This window comes from Falco peregrinus, chromosome 5 (assembly GCF_023634155.1).
Source record: "Falco peregrinus isolate bFalPer1 chromosome 5, bFalPer1.pri, whole genome shotgun sequence".
Classification (NCBI taxonomy): domain Eukaryota; kingdom Metazoa; phylum Chordata; class Aves; order Falconiformes; family Falconidae; genus Falco; species Falco peregrinus.
In genome coordinates, this window is record NC_073725.1 from 30672006 (window position 1) to 30691645 (window position 19640).

General features: G+C 41.2%; 1 protein-coding gene across 2 annotated transcripts in view; it reads right to left on the minus strand.

Moving 5' to 3' along the window:
- The window catches only part of HECW1 (HECT, C2 and WW domain containing E3 ubiquitin protein ligase 1), a 258037-nt gene that overhangs the window by 173606 nt on the left and 64791 nt on the right, over positions 1 to 19640 (minus strand). For both annotated transcript variants that reach the window (XM_055806060.1, XM_055806061.1), the window contains one exon: positions 482 to 806. In XM_055806060.1, coding sequence (XP_055662035.1) covers positions 482 to 806 — 325 coding nt within the window. The remainder of the gene's footprint in view (positions 1 to 481; positions 807 to 19640) is intronic.

The window sequence follows — 19640 nt, forward strand, 5'->3', positions numbered from 1 at the left end:
TCTGGGACAACTCCAGACTGCCTCAGTCTATATTGTTCATATCAAAATATCCTTTGGCCATACAGAAAAAGGCATTCTGTTTCATGTGTTTTTTAAATGATTGATATTCTTGACTTGTAAAACCTCTCATCTGTCACAGAATATTCGAAGACTCATAAGAGGAAACCCTGAAAATATTATGCTGTCTTTATACAGAGATATTTTCCCAAAATCCAAATAGCTTTAAAATGTAAATATCTTGAAATCGCAAGAAGCTGTCAACAGAAAGCCTTCTCCTTTTCTGCTGAAGAAAAAGCAAGTGTCAGGACTGCAACCAGCAATTCAGGAGCAGGAAAAATCTTGTAATATCTAAACCCACTTAAAGACTGCACACAATGGAACCGTACCAGCTCACTATTACCGTTATCCTATTCTACTCTAATGCTTACAGCTTAAAAAAAGGAGCAAGAAACCCAAAGGGGAAGGGGTAAAGGGGACTCACCTATGAGATACATGCCGATCCAGTCCCCCGCATCCACTTCCTCCTTTATATCCCAGTATATCACTAGGTCCTGCGAATGCCCGATGGAGTAGTAGGAGCTGCTGACCATCAGGGTAGACCGGCTGTCTGAAGTGACAAGGTCCGTGTCACTGGTAGACCTAGGAATGGTGACCGTCTCATGGGAATTGTTCCTAATATCCATGTTATGGAACTGGTCAGGGTTATAGCTGTATCTGAGAGGCTCTTTGCACCGGCGCCGATTTTGTGAGTTCCTAGATGGAGATGCCATGGCTGCCAGGCCCAGGAACCTGTTTTGGTACAGATTCTGTGAAGAAAAAGAAGAAAGGATAGTATTTACAGTATTATTTATTTTTCAGTGATGTCAACGATCAGGAAAAGCAGCGTATCATAATGAGAAAGTAGCACATCTTTTTCCATTTGGCATCACAAAAAGGGCATGAAAAGGTGTAGCAGAAAAACCAGCGCTAACCAGTCCATAATTCTTACCATGAAAACAAGTGTAAGAACAAGCCTTGCACCACCAAGCTCAGCCACAACTGGCAGTGTGTGAGGAAATAGTAATAGCTGGGTTCCTCCACGTTAATGCATGCACTCAGGCACGAACCTCACAACTACCAAACTGCTAGAGAGCCATTATCTCTTAACATCAGGAGATAGTCTTCCTACTTCTGACACCTGGAGTTAAGTCTTCTCCCCAGTAATCCTTGTTGCATTTGCAGAGGAATCTTTCTTAAAGCACAGTTGCCCCAGAGACCATATACCATCTGGAGAGACTGATTAGCAATGAGTAAGAGCTCTTCCTCCCTGCCGGAGATCTGAAGACTGAGAGTCACGAAAATGGAGCTATCCCTGTTACCAAAATAGAGACATCTTCACCCAAGTGTAAATACACACTAAGCATTGCTGTGTTTCTCAGTACGGCTGATAGCTTCCCATGCTACTGCTCTGCTCCATTTTTTGTAGTAGACTGGAGACACTATGCACACCTGCTCTGCTCTGGTAGGAATCTGGGAATGCACTGGACATTTAATGGCAATCAAGAAAGTTACTGCAGAGTAGTTATCGCCCCAGCAGCTGAAAAATAAATTTCAACCTATCCTCCTTCCTCAAGACAAGTGGAGTGACTTGTACGAAACACACCATGATGCGTTAAGTTAAGAGCTCTCGTGAGTTAGCAGGTGAAGACTGCTTAAGTTACGACTAGGTTAAATTTTGATGCGAAGACAAGTTTTGATACTGTTCAAAATACTGTTTATTCTTTACTTCTGTGCTGTTTGTTTTTTCCATTTTCCTTCCCAGCTTTCCCTATTCTCTCCCTGCAGCTCTGCTATTTCAATCACTCAGCTTTTCATTATTCATTAGCCTTCCATTATCTGTCTGTTGCCAACCATGCTGTCAAGTCAGTTAGATATAAAACCAGACAGCTTTCCAGTACGCTATGAAATGCTTTTCACATGATCAGAAATCAAATCATCCTTTTGAACTCAAACAAATTAAGCGGAAGAAAAATCATAGCTCCTTTGTCCAGCCAAGCAGTTATTTAACCCTGGCTTTATTAAGGCTATGGTAGCACAGAAGAACAGTAAGCCCTGAAAAACTAAAATCTTCTTTTGGCTAATACCAATTTTTGTGGAATAATCAAGAGACGTGTTATTGTGCCTTAGGATCCTGTTTTACAAAAACTATACAGAAAACAGAAAATTCAAGTGGCACATTTGTACCCCCAGAATATGCTGTCACTTTGCAAACCCTGCCCTACAACGCTCACAATCCATTGACCCAAATCCTCACTTACTGCATTAAATAGGGTTTATAAGCAAAAATAGCTTCAGCAGGAATGCACACCTTATAGTAAGTGCAGACAAGATTGAAGCTAATAATGCAAAAGGTTACACTAGAGATACCAAATAGAAGGAGGAAGGAAGCTTGTGGGGGAACGAAGTGCATGGTATTGCATTTGCTATGCATCTAATTATGGTTTTGCTGCTTCTTTTCTTTTTTCTTTAACAGTTACATTTATTCACTGTTTGAAAAGAGTTCACTTCATAGTCATTACACTATTTCCTGTAAATGGAAAATGCATCTTTTTATATCAAAAAAACGCCTTTCCCATGCTCTGAACATTTTCTAATCTGGGAAGCACTCGCGGACACGCACAACTACCACGCTCTAGTCGGTAATTTAAAATCCATGGGCGTTTCTGTCACTATAGGGAAGAAGGCATCTGCTGTTACAATGGTACCCAAGACAACTACTGTTGGTTTTATAATGGCGAGATAGCAACACGAAGAACTTCAAGCCCACTCCTCTGTATTGGTCCATATCATTAACACAGGCTCCTTTGTTCATAGCATGCTACCCAAAAGCTACTTCAGTTCAAAGGCAGAAATTTTTATTTCTGGTGACAAATTACTCCAGGGAGTAGTGGTTCTGCAGATACGTTCATTTTTGAATGTTAATGAATGTAGAGTATTAATTAACTGCATAATTTCAAATTAAATTAAACTTATACATTTGATTTTTCCAGCTTCAGCATGACTTTCAGCAGTTTTAATGAAAATGGTAAATCCATCATTATGTTCTAATTCTGTAAGTTCCCGTTATCCTGTATGTCGATGCCAGTAGAACAAATGGAATAATCTGAAAGCAACCCAGAAGACCACATTCTCCAGAAATCTGAGCCTCTCTTACTTCCAGCATTGATTCTACATAAATACATTAGTCTGCAAAAAAAGACAATCCCCAAATGGAAAAAATCCCAAACAAATGGGGCAATAGTCACACATCATTATCTGGATTAAATAATGGTATCAAAATACAAGCATGGCTGTACGAATAAGCAGAAAAGAGGTTAGGAAAATTAGTTACTTGGTATCTTATTACCAGCTTTGCATGTTTTCCATGCAGCTATCTAAAGCATGCTCACAGACCCCAAGCCCTGGTGACAGAGTCCCAGACATAATGAGACAGCTTAAAAAAACCTGCAGACATCTTCTCAATGTCTTCTGGAAGCAAACTGATCCATCACAGATACCTAGCGCGCATATATATATATATATATTTAAAAATAACCCTTTTTTAGGGGCTTGAGATTGACATTTATTCTCTGTATCCCTTTGCAGAGGTGTGTACAGTATACACGCTATGCTATACTCTCACTTCTAATATACACTGTAAATATATTATAAAGTGAGAACAACAAACGGTCAAATATTGACCCAACAGCACAACAGATCAGTTGTCAACAGAAACAAATCCCTCTTCATTTCTGGCTCAAAACTGGCACTCCATACCTGCTTCTACAGCCAGTCTTTCCAGGCGTGTTTCCACCCATCGACTCTTTGTACCAAACCACCCCCAGACTTCCCTTTCCTACCACGCCCCTCACTGCCTGTATGATGGTTAGCAGTGAGGAGAGCCTTTGCTGATCAAGGTGTCTATGCATGTAACAGGAAAGATGGTTTTCTCTTCGCACCTTTTAAGCCTCTTGTCTCCAATTATCAGATTCGGTCGTAAAAGGGACACACTTAAGTACATCACACATATGATTTTTTCAACATGTGAGCTCAAGTTTGTCCTGAGCTGAGGGTGCCAATACTGCTGCACTGCTTAGCTACTTCCTATGTCTGAAATTGACTAAGAGGACCAGAGGAACGAGGTGACAAGGATGTACGATATTGCTGTTCTATCAGAGACATCCAGTTTCTTTAGTTTTCAACACCTGAAGCAGCAGATATAAAGATCTTTCCCTTTACATTCCTCATTTAGACATACATAATATGTAATACAACATACGTAAGTACTTTTCCGTTTACTGTATAGAAGACAACTTTTAAATTAATTTCTTGTCAAGAAATGGAAATAGCACTACTGGTGGAAAATGCATAGGTTTTCTACTGTTATCAGCTACTCTAGCATAAATAAGCATTTACTCCAATAAATTTAGTTTGCTTGTGTTTTGGGTTTGGGTTTATATATATATATCTCAAAAATAGTCCTTCTGCATTCAGATAGCTATGGCAACAAGTATTTAGATATAAAATATTAACACACTGACCAACACTAGCCAAAGGGACATTGCTCCCCTCTCACTGGCACTCCCTCTGCTTTTCATAAAGTTCTGGAAAGCTTTGTCTATAAAGATCAACCAGCCACATGAAAGTCCTCAAAATGAGAGTTTTGGAGGATTAACTATGAGCAACACCTGCCTCATTTCTGGCACTTAGTCCATCTAATGAAAACAAACAAAATTTATTTAGGGTATTTGCCCCTGCCCCCCCATCCCACGTATAAATGCAACTGCAATCCCTAACAAGGAGAAGTAGGAAGGAGCAGCCAAAACAAAATGACAGATGATTTATCCGATTGTAAAGAAAACTGATCTCAAAAATGTACTCACAGAAAACCTGTGATCAGTAAATATCAAGAAAAAAAATCGCTCACAGATTTTCTTCCCATGTTCTCTCCCTTTCACATTCACAACTCTCTCCTTGCCCAATTGCTGTTCAGCAGTGGGACAGCAGAGAACTGCTGTCATCAATGCCTTTTCTTTTACCACCTGAGAAAACTGCACCACCTCCCTCGCAGAGACAAGAAGAATCCTCTGGCTGGAAGGGCTTCACACCATTATTGCTGGCTAAATTTCACCAAAGAATTCAGAGCTGCCATGCAGCGACTTCCCCTAGAGAGCTGTAGGGCTTAATATTAGGGTTGGTTTTTGTTTTTTTTCTTTTTTTGGCAGGGTAGGTGGTGGTGGTGGTGGAATTAGCGGGATTATTTTAAATCATGCCAATTGTGATCTAAAGTACGTGATACTTTAGCAATAATGAGATACACCTCAGGCTAAGTATCTGCAAGGATCCAGCTCAGTTCTCTGTTCAGACAATTAAGAGCTGTCTTTCAGATACTTGGACTGACACCAGTTACTTGCCATCACTGCTTTGTCAGAGATGTATTTCTGCAGGTCAGGATGGAAGTGTGATGGACTTTTACTGTCCATACCAAAGATACTAAATAACTAAAATACAACCCATCACTGGAGGACTGGCAGGTGAAGAAATTAAAGGGAACAAGGTGACAATATCAGCCAGCATGACAGTGGGTTCCAAGTAAGACACATGTAGTCATTCAGATGTCAGCAAGCATCATCACAACCAGAATTTCACGGGCAAGTACTGAGAAAGATAGTGAGACAGCTTTGTATGACGGGAGGCTTGGGACACAGCACATTTATCCATCTGAAAATTTACTAGGCCAGTAGTCAAGTATGATATCACAGGCAAATCAGATGTGGAGTCAGTCTCTTGGTTGCTCCACCAGAGATGAAAGTTCTCCTGATAAGCTTTTAGCCTTCATTTGCAAGGCTTATGTGTTTTGTAAAAGATATATAATAAGGAGCCAAGACAGATTAAAAAAAAATATAATTAAAAAAATTAGGCTAGCCTAGTGAAAGTGGTAAGTTAGGACAGCAAAAGTCTTCTGACCAGCTTTCAGGAAAGTAGTATCATGTGCATCAACAATGATACTGTACCAACAGAAATATAAGGTAGTAGCAGCCTGTATGGAAGATTTAATTAGCTGGGTGAGACACAATATCAGAAGATCTTAAAAACTTACATCACAGCCCAGGTGTGAACACCCAGAGCAAAATCCTGAGGCTGGGCCAGAAAGACGAGCAAGAAAGCAACAGTGCCCAAGTCATCGGAAAGTGATGTGATGGGACTCAGCAAGCCACAGCTTTGAGGCAGACCTTTAATTTGAAGGTGAGCCTACTAAACAGGCTTTCAGTATGTAGAACTATTTTATTAGAGCATAAATAAGGATCAGGTAAGTTCTGAAAGACAGGAAACTCAGGTCTATTAGTTGGAAGAGTAAAGAAGCTGGGTGAAAGCAAAAAAGGTATGAGAATGAATCTCACTGCTGCTTCACACAGAGCAGGACTTTCCCCTCCAGCCCTGCTCTCAGCCCAGCTATATGAAATACTTCCCCCAAACCAATGCTCCTGCTTTTCATAGCCCTAAAAGACTTGATGTAGGATCTGTTCCCTGTTCTTCCCAGCAACCTTTGCATCTTTACTCCCACTGCAGGCCTACTGCCCTCGATCTCCCCATCTGCTGCCCCCATCCATAGCCCAAAGGGTCCCCTCCTAGCCACCACCACCCAGCACCTTTCAGGGAAGGTACACTGTCCCTCTGTCAAACTCTCAGCCATGAAAATGTAAATAAACAAGATGGATTTCCTCCTTTTGGCTAGGGACAGTCCTCTTAACACAGCATGTGGTACCTGCACAGCAATTCGGCAGTTGCATTCTCCATCACTCTGGGCGCAGCACAATTGACTATATAAAATGCAAGGCAATGCAGAGGTAAGAAGAAATACAGTACAAAAGTAAACTGTAATCGAGCTGACAGTTTCAGCTGTTGTAACTGCCTCCCATCAACCTGCTCCCACCTATCACAGCTATTTGTTTATCATCATGTAAGAAAAATCCCTTTGGACATTTGAATTTTGGAAGAATTGTTGGTACAACTCCTAGCACAAAGAAGATTTTTAAAGCATAGCTTACAGTACAGCCAAATCCAGTAAACAAGGTCTTATAGTGCAAGGAGCTATACAAAATCTTCTCCAAATGGTTCAGCATCTGACTTGCTGAAGACACAAAACCCAACATGAAAATAATCAAGCTTGGGATCGGAGAATGCTATGATGCCAAAGGATTTAGAAAGCATGGAGAACTTTGTAGGACTGGGCCGGTTATTTGACAGGCACAGGAATGCTTTCCCAGAGCTCCAAAGGAATCATTTAATAGCACAAAGGAGTCACAAGCTTCTGTGGTCTACTAACACCCCTTTCCCTGAAAGATATTGCAGAGCATATAGACGAAACTGCTGCTCTTGGGAAGACTGAAATGAAGGCTGCAAATGTTTCAGAGGGATACAAGACATAACAACACTAAAACACTTTAAGTGCATTTGTCTTAATGTCGCACATCTCTGGCACTATATATATTTATGCCTATAATAAATGCTAATCGGAAATCAAAGCCATTATGCATCAGCAACAGGGCAAATGGATGTTATTAGGTAGTTAATTTTTCCATTTCCTGACCTTTGTGTGTTTGCAGCCTAGCTGTACTGCTATGTTAATGTATCCTTTTACATTTAACTTCGCTTCAGTGATGTGCAAATCACTGCACAAATTAGAACCAAAATGAAAGAGTTGGCCTCAAGGTCAACCCAGCAAAGTTTGGTGCCGGTGAGTAGAATTGATTCCTGATGCAGGCCTATTAGTCATAAGGCAGCAAAAGCTGGCAGTGCAGTAACCAGGGGTACTCTTAGTACCTACAAAGAAGAAGTATGATCAAGAGCAGTCCACATTTTCTCTTTCTGGAAGAAGTAAAAACAAGTGCTGTCTAACAAAACCCCAAAGAGCATGCTCAAAGATACACACAACACATTTCCAATTAAATGTTTCCAGGGAGAAAGATGTGTACTCCCGTAAGTATATAAACCAAACAGTTTCTGGGGGGAAAATACCCCAAACAAAAAACAAGAAAACAAAAACATTTTACCAGTTTTAAATGAGATCACTCCAAGCTTCTTTACTGTAGAATACTTATGTCTAAGAGCAATTAACAATCTTACATTCAACACATTCGTATTAACACAGCAATAATCCATTCACAGTTCACTACATAAAGTGCTAGGAATTTTCTGCAATAAAATGCAGCTAAGAACAAAATTAATTTCTTAATTTCTCTTAAATCAGTAGCAGAAAAACAGTCATCTCAGCAGTTTGGCACAGCAAGGGATGAGAAACAGCCATCAGACATACCCACTACAGAAAAAAAAAATATATATCTGAAAACACTGCCAATATTTTTAAAGGACAGATTCAGGTACACAAGGGCAGCTAAACATGGAATATGACCTCAACTTAAAACCTCAAAAAAGATAACTGTAAGGAAACAATAGAAGGGTCGACATGGTAACATCTTAAACCAAGATAACACTGAACAGCTTCAGTCTGTTCTTTCCACACTACAAGATTAAAGAAATAACTGTAGGATCTGCTCATATGCTTCTATCAAATACTCCGAAGTCCACAATGCTCACCTTTGCTGGTGCTCTACAATGCACATACCAAGAAATTTGTATTTTTTGACTTGGCTGGTTTTAAACATCAGAAGCAGGCAGAGAAGTGCTGCTGCAGTACCAGCGGCAGGTCAGTAACTACCTCTCAAGACATGCAAGATGAAGCATTCATTGGCAGGACAACACAGCCTCTCTTAACAAGCATGCTCATGCCCATAAAGGCCAGTATGGACCATGCCAGCTTCACAGATACATACTCTTAGTGACTGTTGTACTAAAGACTAAAAATCTCCCTTCCTCATCTTTTCAAACCCAAGGACAATATTTTTGAAGAACAATCATTGCCAAGAATAGCAATCGTTCTGTACCAGGCACCGGTACTGGTTTAATCCACTATTTAAAGTAGAGAAGCATCAGTCTCAGCAGAGAGTTGTTCCGGAAGGCCTGAGCCCTCCACCGGTCTATTTAAGAATCATCATTGCATTCACAGGGTCCACTGCACAGCTGGACTCCGCCAGTCTCACAGGAATGCTACTTAACCTGATGGGGTTTTAAGAGGAAGGAGATAAGAACAGGAATGCTCTTCTCCTCTGCAGGCTAAAAAACATTGCTACTCTCCTGTCAACTGATCAACTGATACTCCTACTAAGAAGCCCTGACCATGTTGGACACCCTGTTTCAGGTCCTGCAGAGCACATGATAATAGACACCTCTTACTTGATGGATTTTTATAACCAGTGGCTTCAGTTCTTCAAGTACTTTGCCCATGCAAAATATCACCGTCTTCAATAGCACTAACAGGGGCCCAGATTCATCCACCTCAAGCTCTGAGGACTTGAGTTAGCTAATTTAGGAATGCAGGTTCCCAAGACTCCCCGTGTACTCCAAGGGAAGAGACAGCCTCCTCCTAAAAAAAGGTTCAGGTAAGGCTTTCCCAGAGAGGATTCAGCTTCCTCCCTCTTCATCCCCTTTCTAAGGAGTCGGTGACCGTTGGGATCCTAGGTTAGGCATCTTAGGTTAGATAGGAAGGAACCAGACTGGTCTATGCACTTCTCAAGTGGTAAAATTTAATATTATATAAAGGTAAGTGGGCAAAGCACTCCTGCGGGTGGCAGAAAACATGTATTTTAAGTACAGTCAGGCATATGAAATAGAAATATAAGGCATATTAAAAAAACCAAAACATACTAAACTACTACCTGATTATTTAAGAATAGTCTGATTTTCTAGGCATCTCTAAAATTACAAACTAGGTGGTACAGAGAAAGTCAAAGCAGAGAAAATAAAATACTCAGTGTACTATGTACACTTTATGTACACATCTTTTCAAAAGTGTAATACCAGTAAATGCAGCAGGGTTTTACAGGAAAACCTGTGAAGACATCTTGCAAAATTTAAGATACTACTAACAAAATGATGTAGAGTAAATGTGAGTTGCAGAAGGATATCCAGTAATGTACATTTTCCAGAACTGTCAGGTACAGTCATTTCTCTGCTCAGAAGCAGCCCCACGTTTTCCGTATCTCTTCCCCAGAGTCCAAAGACTCCTCTGAAAACATTTTGCAGAAAACCCCACTTAATTTCTTATGATGTGAGAGAGTTATAAAAATCCCACCATTCTCTACCAATAAAAATGTATTATACCTTCCACCATGACCATAGTTTTGCTAAAAACAAAGCCTGTGTGATGACTGCAGTGTGTATTGCTACCACACAGAAGAAGAGCTGCCTAACGTATTGCACAGGTATCAGGCATAGCTTATTATGTATAAAACACATATACACAAAAGGCAACAGAAAGCAACCAAGCACCCATATCAAAAGTGAAGTTTTTAATAATAACACCCCTTCAGGCATGAGTATGAACCTTTGAAAATGAAAGGGCCACGTGCATATGTATCAAAGGACTTACCCTGCAAAGCTCAGATCTACCCATGTAGTATTCCCACCACCCATGCTTCCCTCTCTGCCTGGACTCCCGTGTGCAGCGCAAGCGGATCCATATACACACACCACAAGACAGTCATCATTGCTACGACCTGTAAAATTTCTGTCAACACCATAAGCACCATTCCCTGCAAGAACTGCATATGGTTTCCTGCCTTCCTCTGTCCCAACAAGGTCCCTGTTCCTCTGTGCCACATTCCTCATGTGACAGCTCCTACCATATTCCCAGGTGGCCATGCATCTTCCTCTCTTCTGCATTCCTTTTTATTCTCAGGACATATCATCTCCTCTTCCTCACTCATCAATATTCCCACCCTTCCCTCACTCATAGGTAGGAAGGGACATGGCACAAGGCATCACTTGCTGTACCAGCCATAGGACAGGCACTGGATTAACACGTGGGGACAATAAACACCCCAAACCCCTGAGGGATGGAAGGAGGTTCTTTTCAGTCATGGTTCCTTCCAGCTGTCCATGGTAGCTGACCTCCACTCCACAGCAAAAAGAACATTTAAAGTCTCTTATTTCATTCATTGCCCCTACACTCTGTCATGCTTCTTACCCCCATCTGTATTTCTTTAAGAGAAAAGTGTTTTGAAGTATCACTGTCCTAACCTCCTCATGCAGTGAGGCAGGTAGGTATTATTAGCAGGCTATCAAATATTAAAGCCTACATCAACCACCGCTTTGATCTACAAACAGCAACAAACCACTGCAAAAAAAACAGTCTCTCAACCTGACACTAGCTTTAGAGCATGCCCTCAGCTCCATCTTCTACCTTTCAACGAGGCCTAGAATACTCTGACATTTGAAAATTAATGGGCTGCAAAGCTCCTGTTATTATCATATCACCTCCAGACAAATCCAGAAATGCCATCCAGCCGAGTGTGCTTGATCCTGCTTCCAACAAAATTAAAGGCAAAACTCCCCCTGACTTCAGAGTGGGACAAAGTGACTTTGTAAAGCAAAGGAAAACCCATACAGATGTCAACAGCTACAGTTAACAATGGCTAATTCAGACCTGGAAAATCAAGAGTTCACATCTTAATTAAACCGCTTCAAAGGATTCCATCCATGTGCAACCTATTCTGTTGGAAAACACAGACAAACATGTGGAGCAGCAAGCTGCATTTTTCTTTATCACAGCAACTACTCTTAAAATGAGATCTCAACACCTAGAAACACATCTAGCATTTAAAGGGTGAGGACTGACTTAAACAGTTTTTAGACCGTGGCATCTAAATGTTTTTTTCCTATGCAAATATAATAATAGAATCTAACACATTTTTCATTTTTTCCAAAGAAACTAAACTTCTCATGGATTTAAACTGGAACATCAGGCACTGAAATATATTCATCATTACTGCATTTTTTGTCCGAGTTCACTGGAGGGCACAATGAAAACTGCTTGCAAGTATTAAGACTTCAGCTTTCACATTTAAGCATGCTTGTTCCCAACAGACTGACTTTTTACATCTGTATATGCTCTTGGGGAGATTATGACAACATCCTGGTCTTTTTTTGTATTTTTAAATTTTTTTTTTAAATGTCTGAAGTTTTCTGTGTGGGTTTGTGTTTTTTTTTAAAGAAAAAACTATTACAACAAAGATTTTGAAGATCAAGTTCTTATTTTGTAAAGAAAAAACGATTTATGCTTAGTAATACCTCAGATCAAGTGTTTTATTCTTGAAGATAATCCCGATGCCATTAAAACCTTAATACTGCTGATAGAACCCAGAAGACATAGTTTAAAGGGTGAGACTTCGCTGTTCCTAGGCAGGTGGAACTAGTCTCAAATACTTATCTCCATATCAGATTGCTGCTTCACCTCTTTTAAAAGTTATTTATGTTTTGATTGTATATATAATAATAAGCTGCTACAATAACTGTATTCATGAGAAAGCAAAGAAACTGGATTCCTATCCCAAGAGGAAATAAATAGTTCTGGTATTACAGTCTCTACTTGATTCAGATTTTACAAAGAGAATATGTGGTGGCTTTACCTAGTGAACAAAAATATAATCTTACACAAGAGAACAGAAGTTGTGTTCAGGAACTCTCTCTTCCTCTGGATTACTGTAAAACAGTTCTAAGGTATGTGTTGAAGATTCTCTGGGGAACAGCTAGCCAAGGTTAGATGAAAGGATACCTGGTAATTTTCCCCTGGAAAACAAGTATGGGCAAAAAGCAGATTTTCCAAGCAGAAACCACCCAGAACAACTGGAGGAAAGCTAGATCAAGTAGATGAAGAAAGCAAACTGGTGCAGGCTCCTCCAACCAAATACAACTGTAGAAGAGAGACAAGCCCGCTGACTACCATCAAGAGAAACTGGACCTGCACATAGAGGTGGCCCAGTCCTGTTGTGACAGTATTTCTGAACTTCACCCACACTTACTTGGCTGCTAGTACACCCATAACACAATAGTTAGATATTACTACGTTGTGTCACACAATCATATGTACAGGCACGTAAGCCAGCTCACATTACTGCATCAGGTTCTGATTCACTTTTTTCTCTTCTACTCCCGTTGAAAAAGAGTTTGTAGTCCTGTGTTCAGAAGGTCTCACGAGAGTTTTCAAAACAGCTGCAAAGGTGACCAGAAAAGTTGTATTTCACTCACACACAGACAAAAGCACAAGGATGGTTCTGAATGAAAGTTCAAGCCATAGTTTTTCATTTAATTTTAATGAGGACCATTAGTTATACTTAACCCAATGCTTTTTTGGTGCCACTGAAACCTCACAGAAAAGCAGCAATCACGGTTTTTAACACTGCACTTAAAGTAAGGCCCAAAGGAGACATTTTTTAACCTATTTTTCTGGTAACAACCCCTCTATCAAGAAAATGTCCTAAATCCATCAAGAATTAGGTTCTAGGGCATTGTAATGACAGTCTACAGTTTAATTACCTAGCATTTATAGAAGCCTGCACAAGTAAACAAGTTGGAAAGCTATTCAGTTCAGCAACTGTCAAACCCGAGTTCTGGAAGGAAGCCCCAGCCACGCACAGCGCCACGCACAGTACCACGCAAGGCTGCGGCCACGCCAGCAGCCTGACCCCGGCGGATGCCCTGGCATGGGACTCTGTCCTGCTCGCCTGCGGGCAACAGGAACCACCTACTGCCCAGTACTGTGCACAAATCAACGATGCACGCATTGGTCCACAGATGCTACTTTTAAACTGATAGTGTTACTTGCTGGATAAAACACTATTTGGCTTAACCTTCGGCAGTAAAACTAGAACATCAGTGAGGTTAAAACTTGACTTTTGAATAGGTATTTCCATTAAGGATCCTCAAGCACTGTAAGAATTCATTTGTATGTAGCCGGTTTGCATGGCAAGGTTTTGGTAGCCAGGGTGGCTACAGGTGTGGCTCCTATGAGAAGCTGCTGGAAGCTTCCCCCATGCCTGCTGGCCCCAAGGGGGACCCGTCACTGGCCGGGGCTGAGCCCACCAGCCACAGTGGCAGTGCCTCTGGGACAGCATATTTAGGAAGGGAAAACAAAACTGTGTAACAGCAGCTGGAAGAGAGAAGGAAGACTCTGAGAGGCAGAGCCCTGCAGCCCCCAGGCCAGCGCAGGAAGGGGCAGGAGGAGCTCCAGGCACCGCAGCAGAGGCTCCCTGGCAGTCCATGGTGAAGACCATGGTGAAGACCAAGGCAAGATGTCCCCCTCAGCCCAAGGAGCCCATGGCGGAGCAGCTACCCACCTACAGCCTGGGGAGGAGCCCACGCCAGAGCAGGTGGATGCCCAGAAGAGGCTGTGACCCGTAGGGAGAGGAGTCCAGGCTGGAGCAGGTTTGCTGGCAGGTCTGGTGCCCCCAGGGGGGACCCCGGCTGTGCCCGGGGGGCTGCGCCCGAGGGGGCCCCACGCTGCGGCAGCTCATGGGGAGCTGCAGCTCCTGGGAAGGGCTCAGCTGGGGCAGCTCATGGGGAGCTGTGTCCCCTGGGAGGGACCCCAGGCTGGGGCAGAGCAGGGTGTGAGGGGTCCTGCCTCTGAGGGGAAAGGAGCAGCAGAGAGAAGGTCTGATGAACTGACGGTAGCCCGTGTTCCCCATCACCCAGAGCTGCTGGGAGGGAGGAGGCGGAGAAGTTGGGAGTGAAGCTGAGCCAAAGAAGTGTGTGGGGGGGGGAAGGTGTCTCAAGGATTTAGTTTTATTTCTCGTCATCCTACTTTGATTTGATTTGTAACAAATTAAACTTATTTCTCCAAGTCGAGTCTGGTTTTGCCTATGATGGTAACTGGTAAGTGATCTCCCTGTCCTTATCTTGGCCCATGAGCCTTTCATTGTATCTTCTCTCCTGTCCAGCTGAGAAGGGAAGAGTGACAGAGCAGCTTCGTGGGCACGTGGCATCCAGTCAGGGTCAACCCACCACTGCATAAGACCCACAAACAGAAATTACACTAATACGACAGATTTATCACTTGTAACACATTAGCTTAATGACCACGTACCGACGTTTCTGGTATTTTTCCTCTCAATACCAGTGATAAATTAACTCGATTGCTGTATTTTCCTAACCTCTAATCAGAAGCTGGATGTTTGCATTAAAGACATTTCGGTCTGATTCAGAAAGCATTCTTGGAAACAAACAGCCTGTAAGCAGTGGAATTAACAAAGCTGTTTCCTGCAGAGCTCTACCCATCACCACCAAACCTCTGCTAAAGCCCCAGCTTCCTGCTGTCCACTGCAAAAACAGACCCAAAGCAAAGGCACAGACAACCCCAGCAACTCTCCCTGAGACCTGTAGAAACTTAATTCAAAGACAAGTACTCCTCTCCGCTTCACTTGAAATTGCCAATGGCTTCAAGAGTAATTAAGTAAGGGAGTGACAGAGAGAAGCAGAGAGGTCTGATCACCCCAGGAAGACAGGCTATAAAAAAATTTATACACAGCCTCGCTAATTGAATTGATTACTCACATAAGGGAATCTCCTTATGTCTACAGGTCTGCAGAAATAGGCGTTATGGTATTTCAAAAGCCGTTACAAAAACATAGCAGAAATCTGATCAAAGCAACTCCAGCAGGAACAGGACCTGATCTTATACATAACCCAACGCTATTCCCGTTCCAGCTCCATTCTCCCTAATTAGTATTTTGTCTGTATACAGTCCAGTGTGTTCACATTCTGATGGAAAATTTTAGTTACAAATGAAACAAAATACGTTCATATTTTCTGTGTGGATTTTGTGACAGATTTTCAGCTTAATATCAAATCTGCTGTGGATTTTTTCTTCCATGTTAAAGGAGGCATCAAGTGTATAATTTTTCTTCAAGAAGCAAAGAAATTCATAGAGGTGAAACCTTAGTGTCATAAAGAATGGACTATTTTAAATTGCAATGTACAAAAAAAATATATATTGCATTTATATTTTTTATTTTAAAATTCCCAATGCAAGTAAAGTATATATTCACATAAGTCAGAGATAACTTACGTGATGAAGCTTTCCCAGTGTATTGCAGAATCATTTTTTCATTATGCAACTAGCTCTGCAAAGGATTTAATATTAATAAAATGAAATATTTGTTGATTTTAATTAGTCTGTTATCATACAGAATTTCACAAAATAATGTATTTTTTCAGCCAGTTTCTCTGATGGCTTTGAAGAGATGGGCCACATTGAGAGCAGACTTAAACTTCCCCATAAAATCAAAATATTTGTGCATGTCAAAAGTGTTTCTACATGTCATTCAAGCAGCAAACCTGCAAAATACTATGGAAGCAATGCAAGTGCCCAGTATGGAAATGCTGAAAGTTAAAAGTATATTTGTCTTTTACCAAAAGAAGTTATAAAGCTTTTTATCTCAGATTTTTTCCCAGATTTTTATTTTTTTTTTTTTTTCAATTGCAGATTTTTTTTCTCAGGCCCATGAGCTTCCAGCTGACAACGGCCAGCAGAGCAACAAGAGATTTTAAAACAGCATCAAGACTCCAAAAGGCACGCAGTGCAAATATTGTTTCCAATGCCATCAATGCATGGTTCTCCAGTACAGACGATGGCTTGCAGGCTTGCACATGTGGGTACGGATCCCTGAAAAACTCTTCCATTCCTCTGAAGTGATTTTAGCCTAGGCCAGATCTTGCATGTCTTGGATGTGATGGAAAAACTCTTGTTGACTTCCACTGACTTTGAAGCCGATCCTGTCCCACTGGGTCATTTGGGGTTCTTTTAAATTCCTAAATACTCAAGGTTTGCTGGAAAGCCCCATCTTCACAGCCTTCCACTTCCATGATATAATGGGAAGAATAGCAAGCTTACCAAATTTCCTTGCAAGTGCTCTTTTCCTAACAACTTGAATGACTGGTGTTCAGTCATGCTGGTTTTTAACGCATGTCTCTGCTTCTGCTGGTGCCTGTAAACCCCCTTGTGCTTTCCCAAATGTACAGTTATTCCCTTACAAGGCTGACAGATAATAAGCACAGAGAATCATTCCTTCAATTAAACTGGTGCTGGAAATAGGGACTGACGTAAACAGGAAGAGGGAATTGTGCCAGAAATTAATCTATTTCTTAATTCCTCCATTAAGACATAACTATCATCCCAGCCAATATTTATATTACTCTAATTAAAAAGACATTAGGAGAGCAGGGGATCTGGTTCTCAGCTCCACCTCACCTCCTAACACTTCTCCCCCCACGGGACCCCAGCACCCAGCTGAATCTGCAGGGCAAGGCGGAGGATTTTGTTGATGCTTGCAGGTTGGCGACCACCATCCCTTTAGCAGCCGAATAGGTTTTGGTAGATCTATCGGTTCTTTGGCTTATCAGGAAAACCTACGAGAAGAGCTGCAAAGTTTTAGAGGCAATCTTTAAGTCTTTTTGGTTATCATTAGCAAAAAGAAAGGCAATGCGACTGCATAAGGTACAGTATAAAACAAAGGGGTTGCAAAAATTTTGGATATGCAGGAATGTTTTCTGCTTGGAAATAGCTGTCAGTACAGGTTCTTACCTATGTGTGCTGTTTTATAAAAAAATTTCTAACACTGGTATTTTTAATCATTTGATTTTGCTCAAGAACTACAATGCCAAAGAATGTTTGAAAGGTTTCTGTATGTTGAGTCCTAAATAAACCACAGGTAAGTGGTCTACACTAACAATGTTTGGCATAGGAACACCAATAGAACTTTTCTCCATAAATAACCTGTATGATTAAAAGGATGAATGCCACATATGATAAACTCTAGTTAAAGGCTTTTTTTAAAAAAAATCATTGCTGTGTGTCTTACTGATGTAAACACCCGGCATACTACAAAAAGCACATGTGCTACAGCAGCCACAGATAAACCAAATACGATGTAATGCTCATACAAGAGCTGATTTTTTTTATAAGCAACAGATCAATGTAAGCCCTCCTCCCCAGTGAAGGACTAAATCCAAAGCAAAAGGTTAACGTGCTGTTCTTCATCTCCTCTAGAAAAGACCCTTAAAAAGCTAGAAATTACTTTCAGGAGCCACCATGTACTACAGCACTAACACCTTTCCAACTGAGAAACTTATTTTGGTGGTGCCATAATTTTTTATTTTTTTTTTTGGGCGGCGGGTGGGGTTGTGATTCTACCTTTTCACTCCAGTCTTTTACAGCCTGCATTGAGATTTGGGTGCTGGAATGAGGCCAACTTTTCCATATTGGTTATTCATTTAAGGGAAAGAAAAGGGTGCTCCGAAATATCACCAGGAACATTACTCTGACTATACAGGGTATATGCAGGGAAACTAATGCAAGAAGCTAAATTAGGTATTTAAACACAGGGCTGTGAATAGTGCTCCAGCTTTCCCAAGGATTTGGAAGGGTCCTGCACTCCCTGTACCTGTCAGGTCTTCACACTGCCAACAAATACTGGCACTTATCTCAAATGCCTACACGCAACTCAAAAGGCTTATCGGCAAGGTCAAGTAAATGCCCTTGCAGGTACATACTGTTCATGGCCACAGGCTGAATCGTGCATGTAGTTTGCTTTTCCTGAAGCAGTCCATATTGAGACTGAAACAAAGTGGGGTTTTTTCTAATAACAACAGTAAAGGAGAAAACAGTATCCAGAAACCACTTTAAGTATTGTTACAAACTTAGTTCAACACATTTTCCATAGAGGATGAGGAGAGGGGACACGGGGATGGGGACTGAGAAACTACTTTCTTCAATTTAAAAAGTGGGTTGGTTTGGTGGGTTTTTTTCCTCCATACATAGAGGAGAGTGGCAGCCACAGAGCCAAAGCTGCACTTTCAGTTAATGGATTTTGTCAGTAAGAGGTAGACGATACGTCTAATAGACAGCACTACGACAAGTACTTAGGATTTGCACCACTTTGGTACATCCAAAGACAGCTGTCTATATAGTCTGAGGACCAAATTTGTCTTAATCAGAAGACTCCCCTGACGAGACACAGCATCACAGGCCAGTTGAGTGTGCCGCAGCAGGTTAGTTAATTTACTTACTTCCTGCTACCTATTTCTGGCAGGATTCTTGGTGGGAGGTATTTAATACAACCTCCAGGATCTCCTGTGTGTTGTATTTAAGGGCCCAAAATCATTAAGACATTTAGGTAGCAGTGAGGGACGCACTTGTTTAAAACTTAGGAAGAATCATCACGACAGTTGAATTTGAAAATCCTGCAAAACAGACCCTTCTGGCACTCAGGTAAGATTTGAATTTGCTCATAAGTTAAACAGGTATTATGCCCTATGCTTTACTAAAATTCTATTCTTCATCCTTTTGATATCCCTTCTGCTACTAAACATGCTCGTTGAGACTTTTCACTTGAGAAAAAAGATACAATCCTACAGTGACCTGCATTACCTTTCTGGGGGGATATTTCATTTAGTTTTTAGACTGGGGCCTAACTGAAATACATCTTCTTTCCAGCGTAAAAAAAGAAACTGCCAAATACATCTGAAGGTGTACTTACCTGATGCAAAAGCTGCAAAATTCAAATTATTGTCATGTGAAATGTCAGGTCGTGAACAGTTTCCATAAGCTAGAACATTCAAGGATTACTTTTCACCAAAGAGTTTTCCCATGAGTCTTCACCACATTTTGTGAGACTGTATGCACTATACATAGCACATACATACAGGAAAATTTCACATTATTCAGCGTA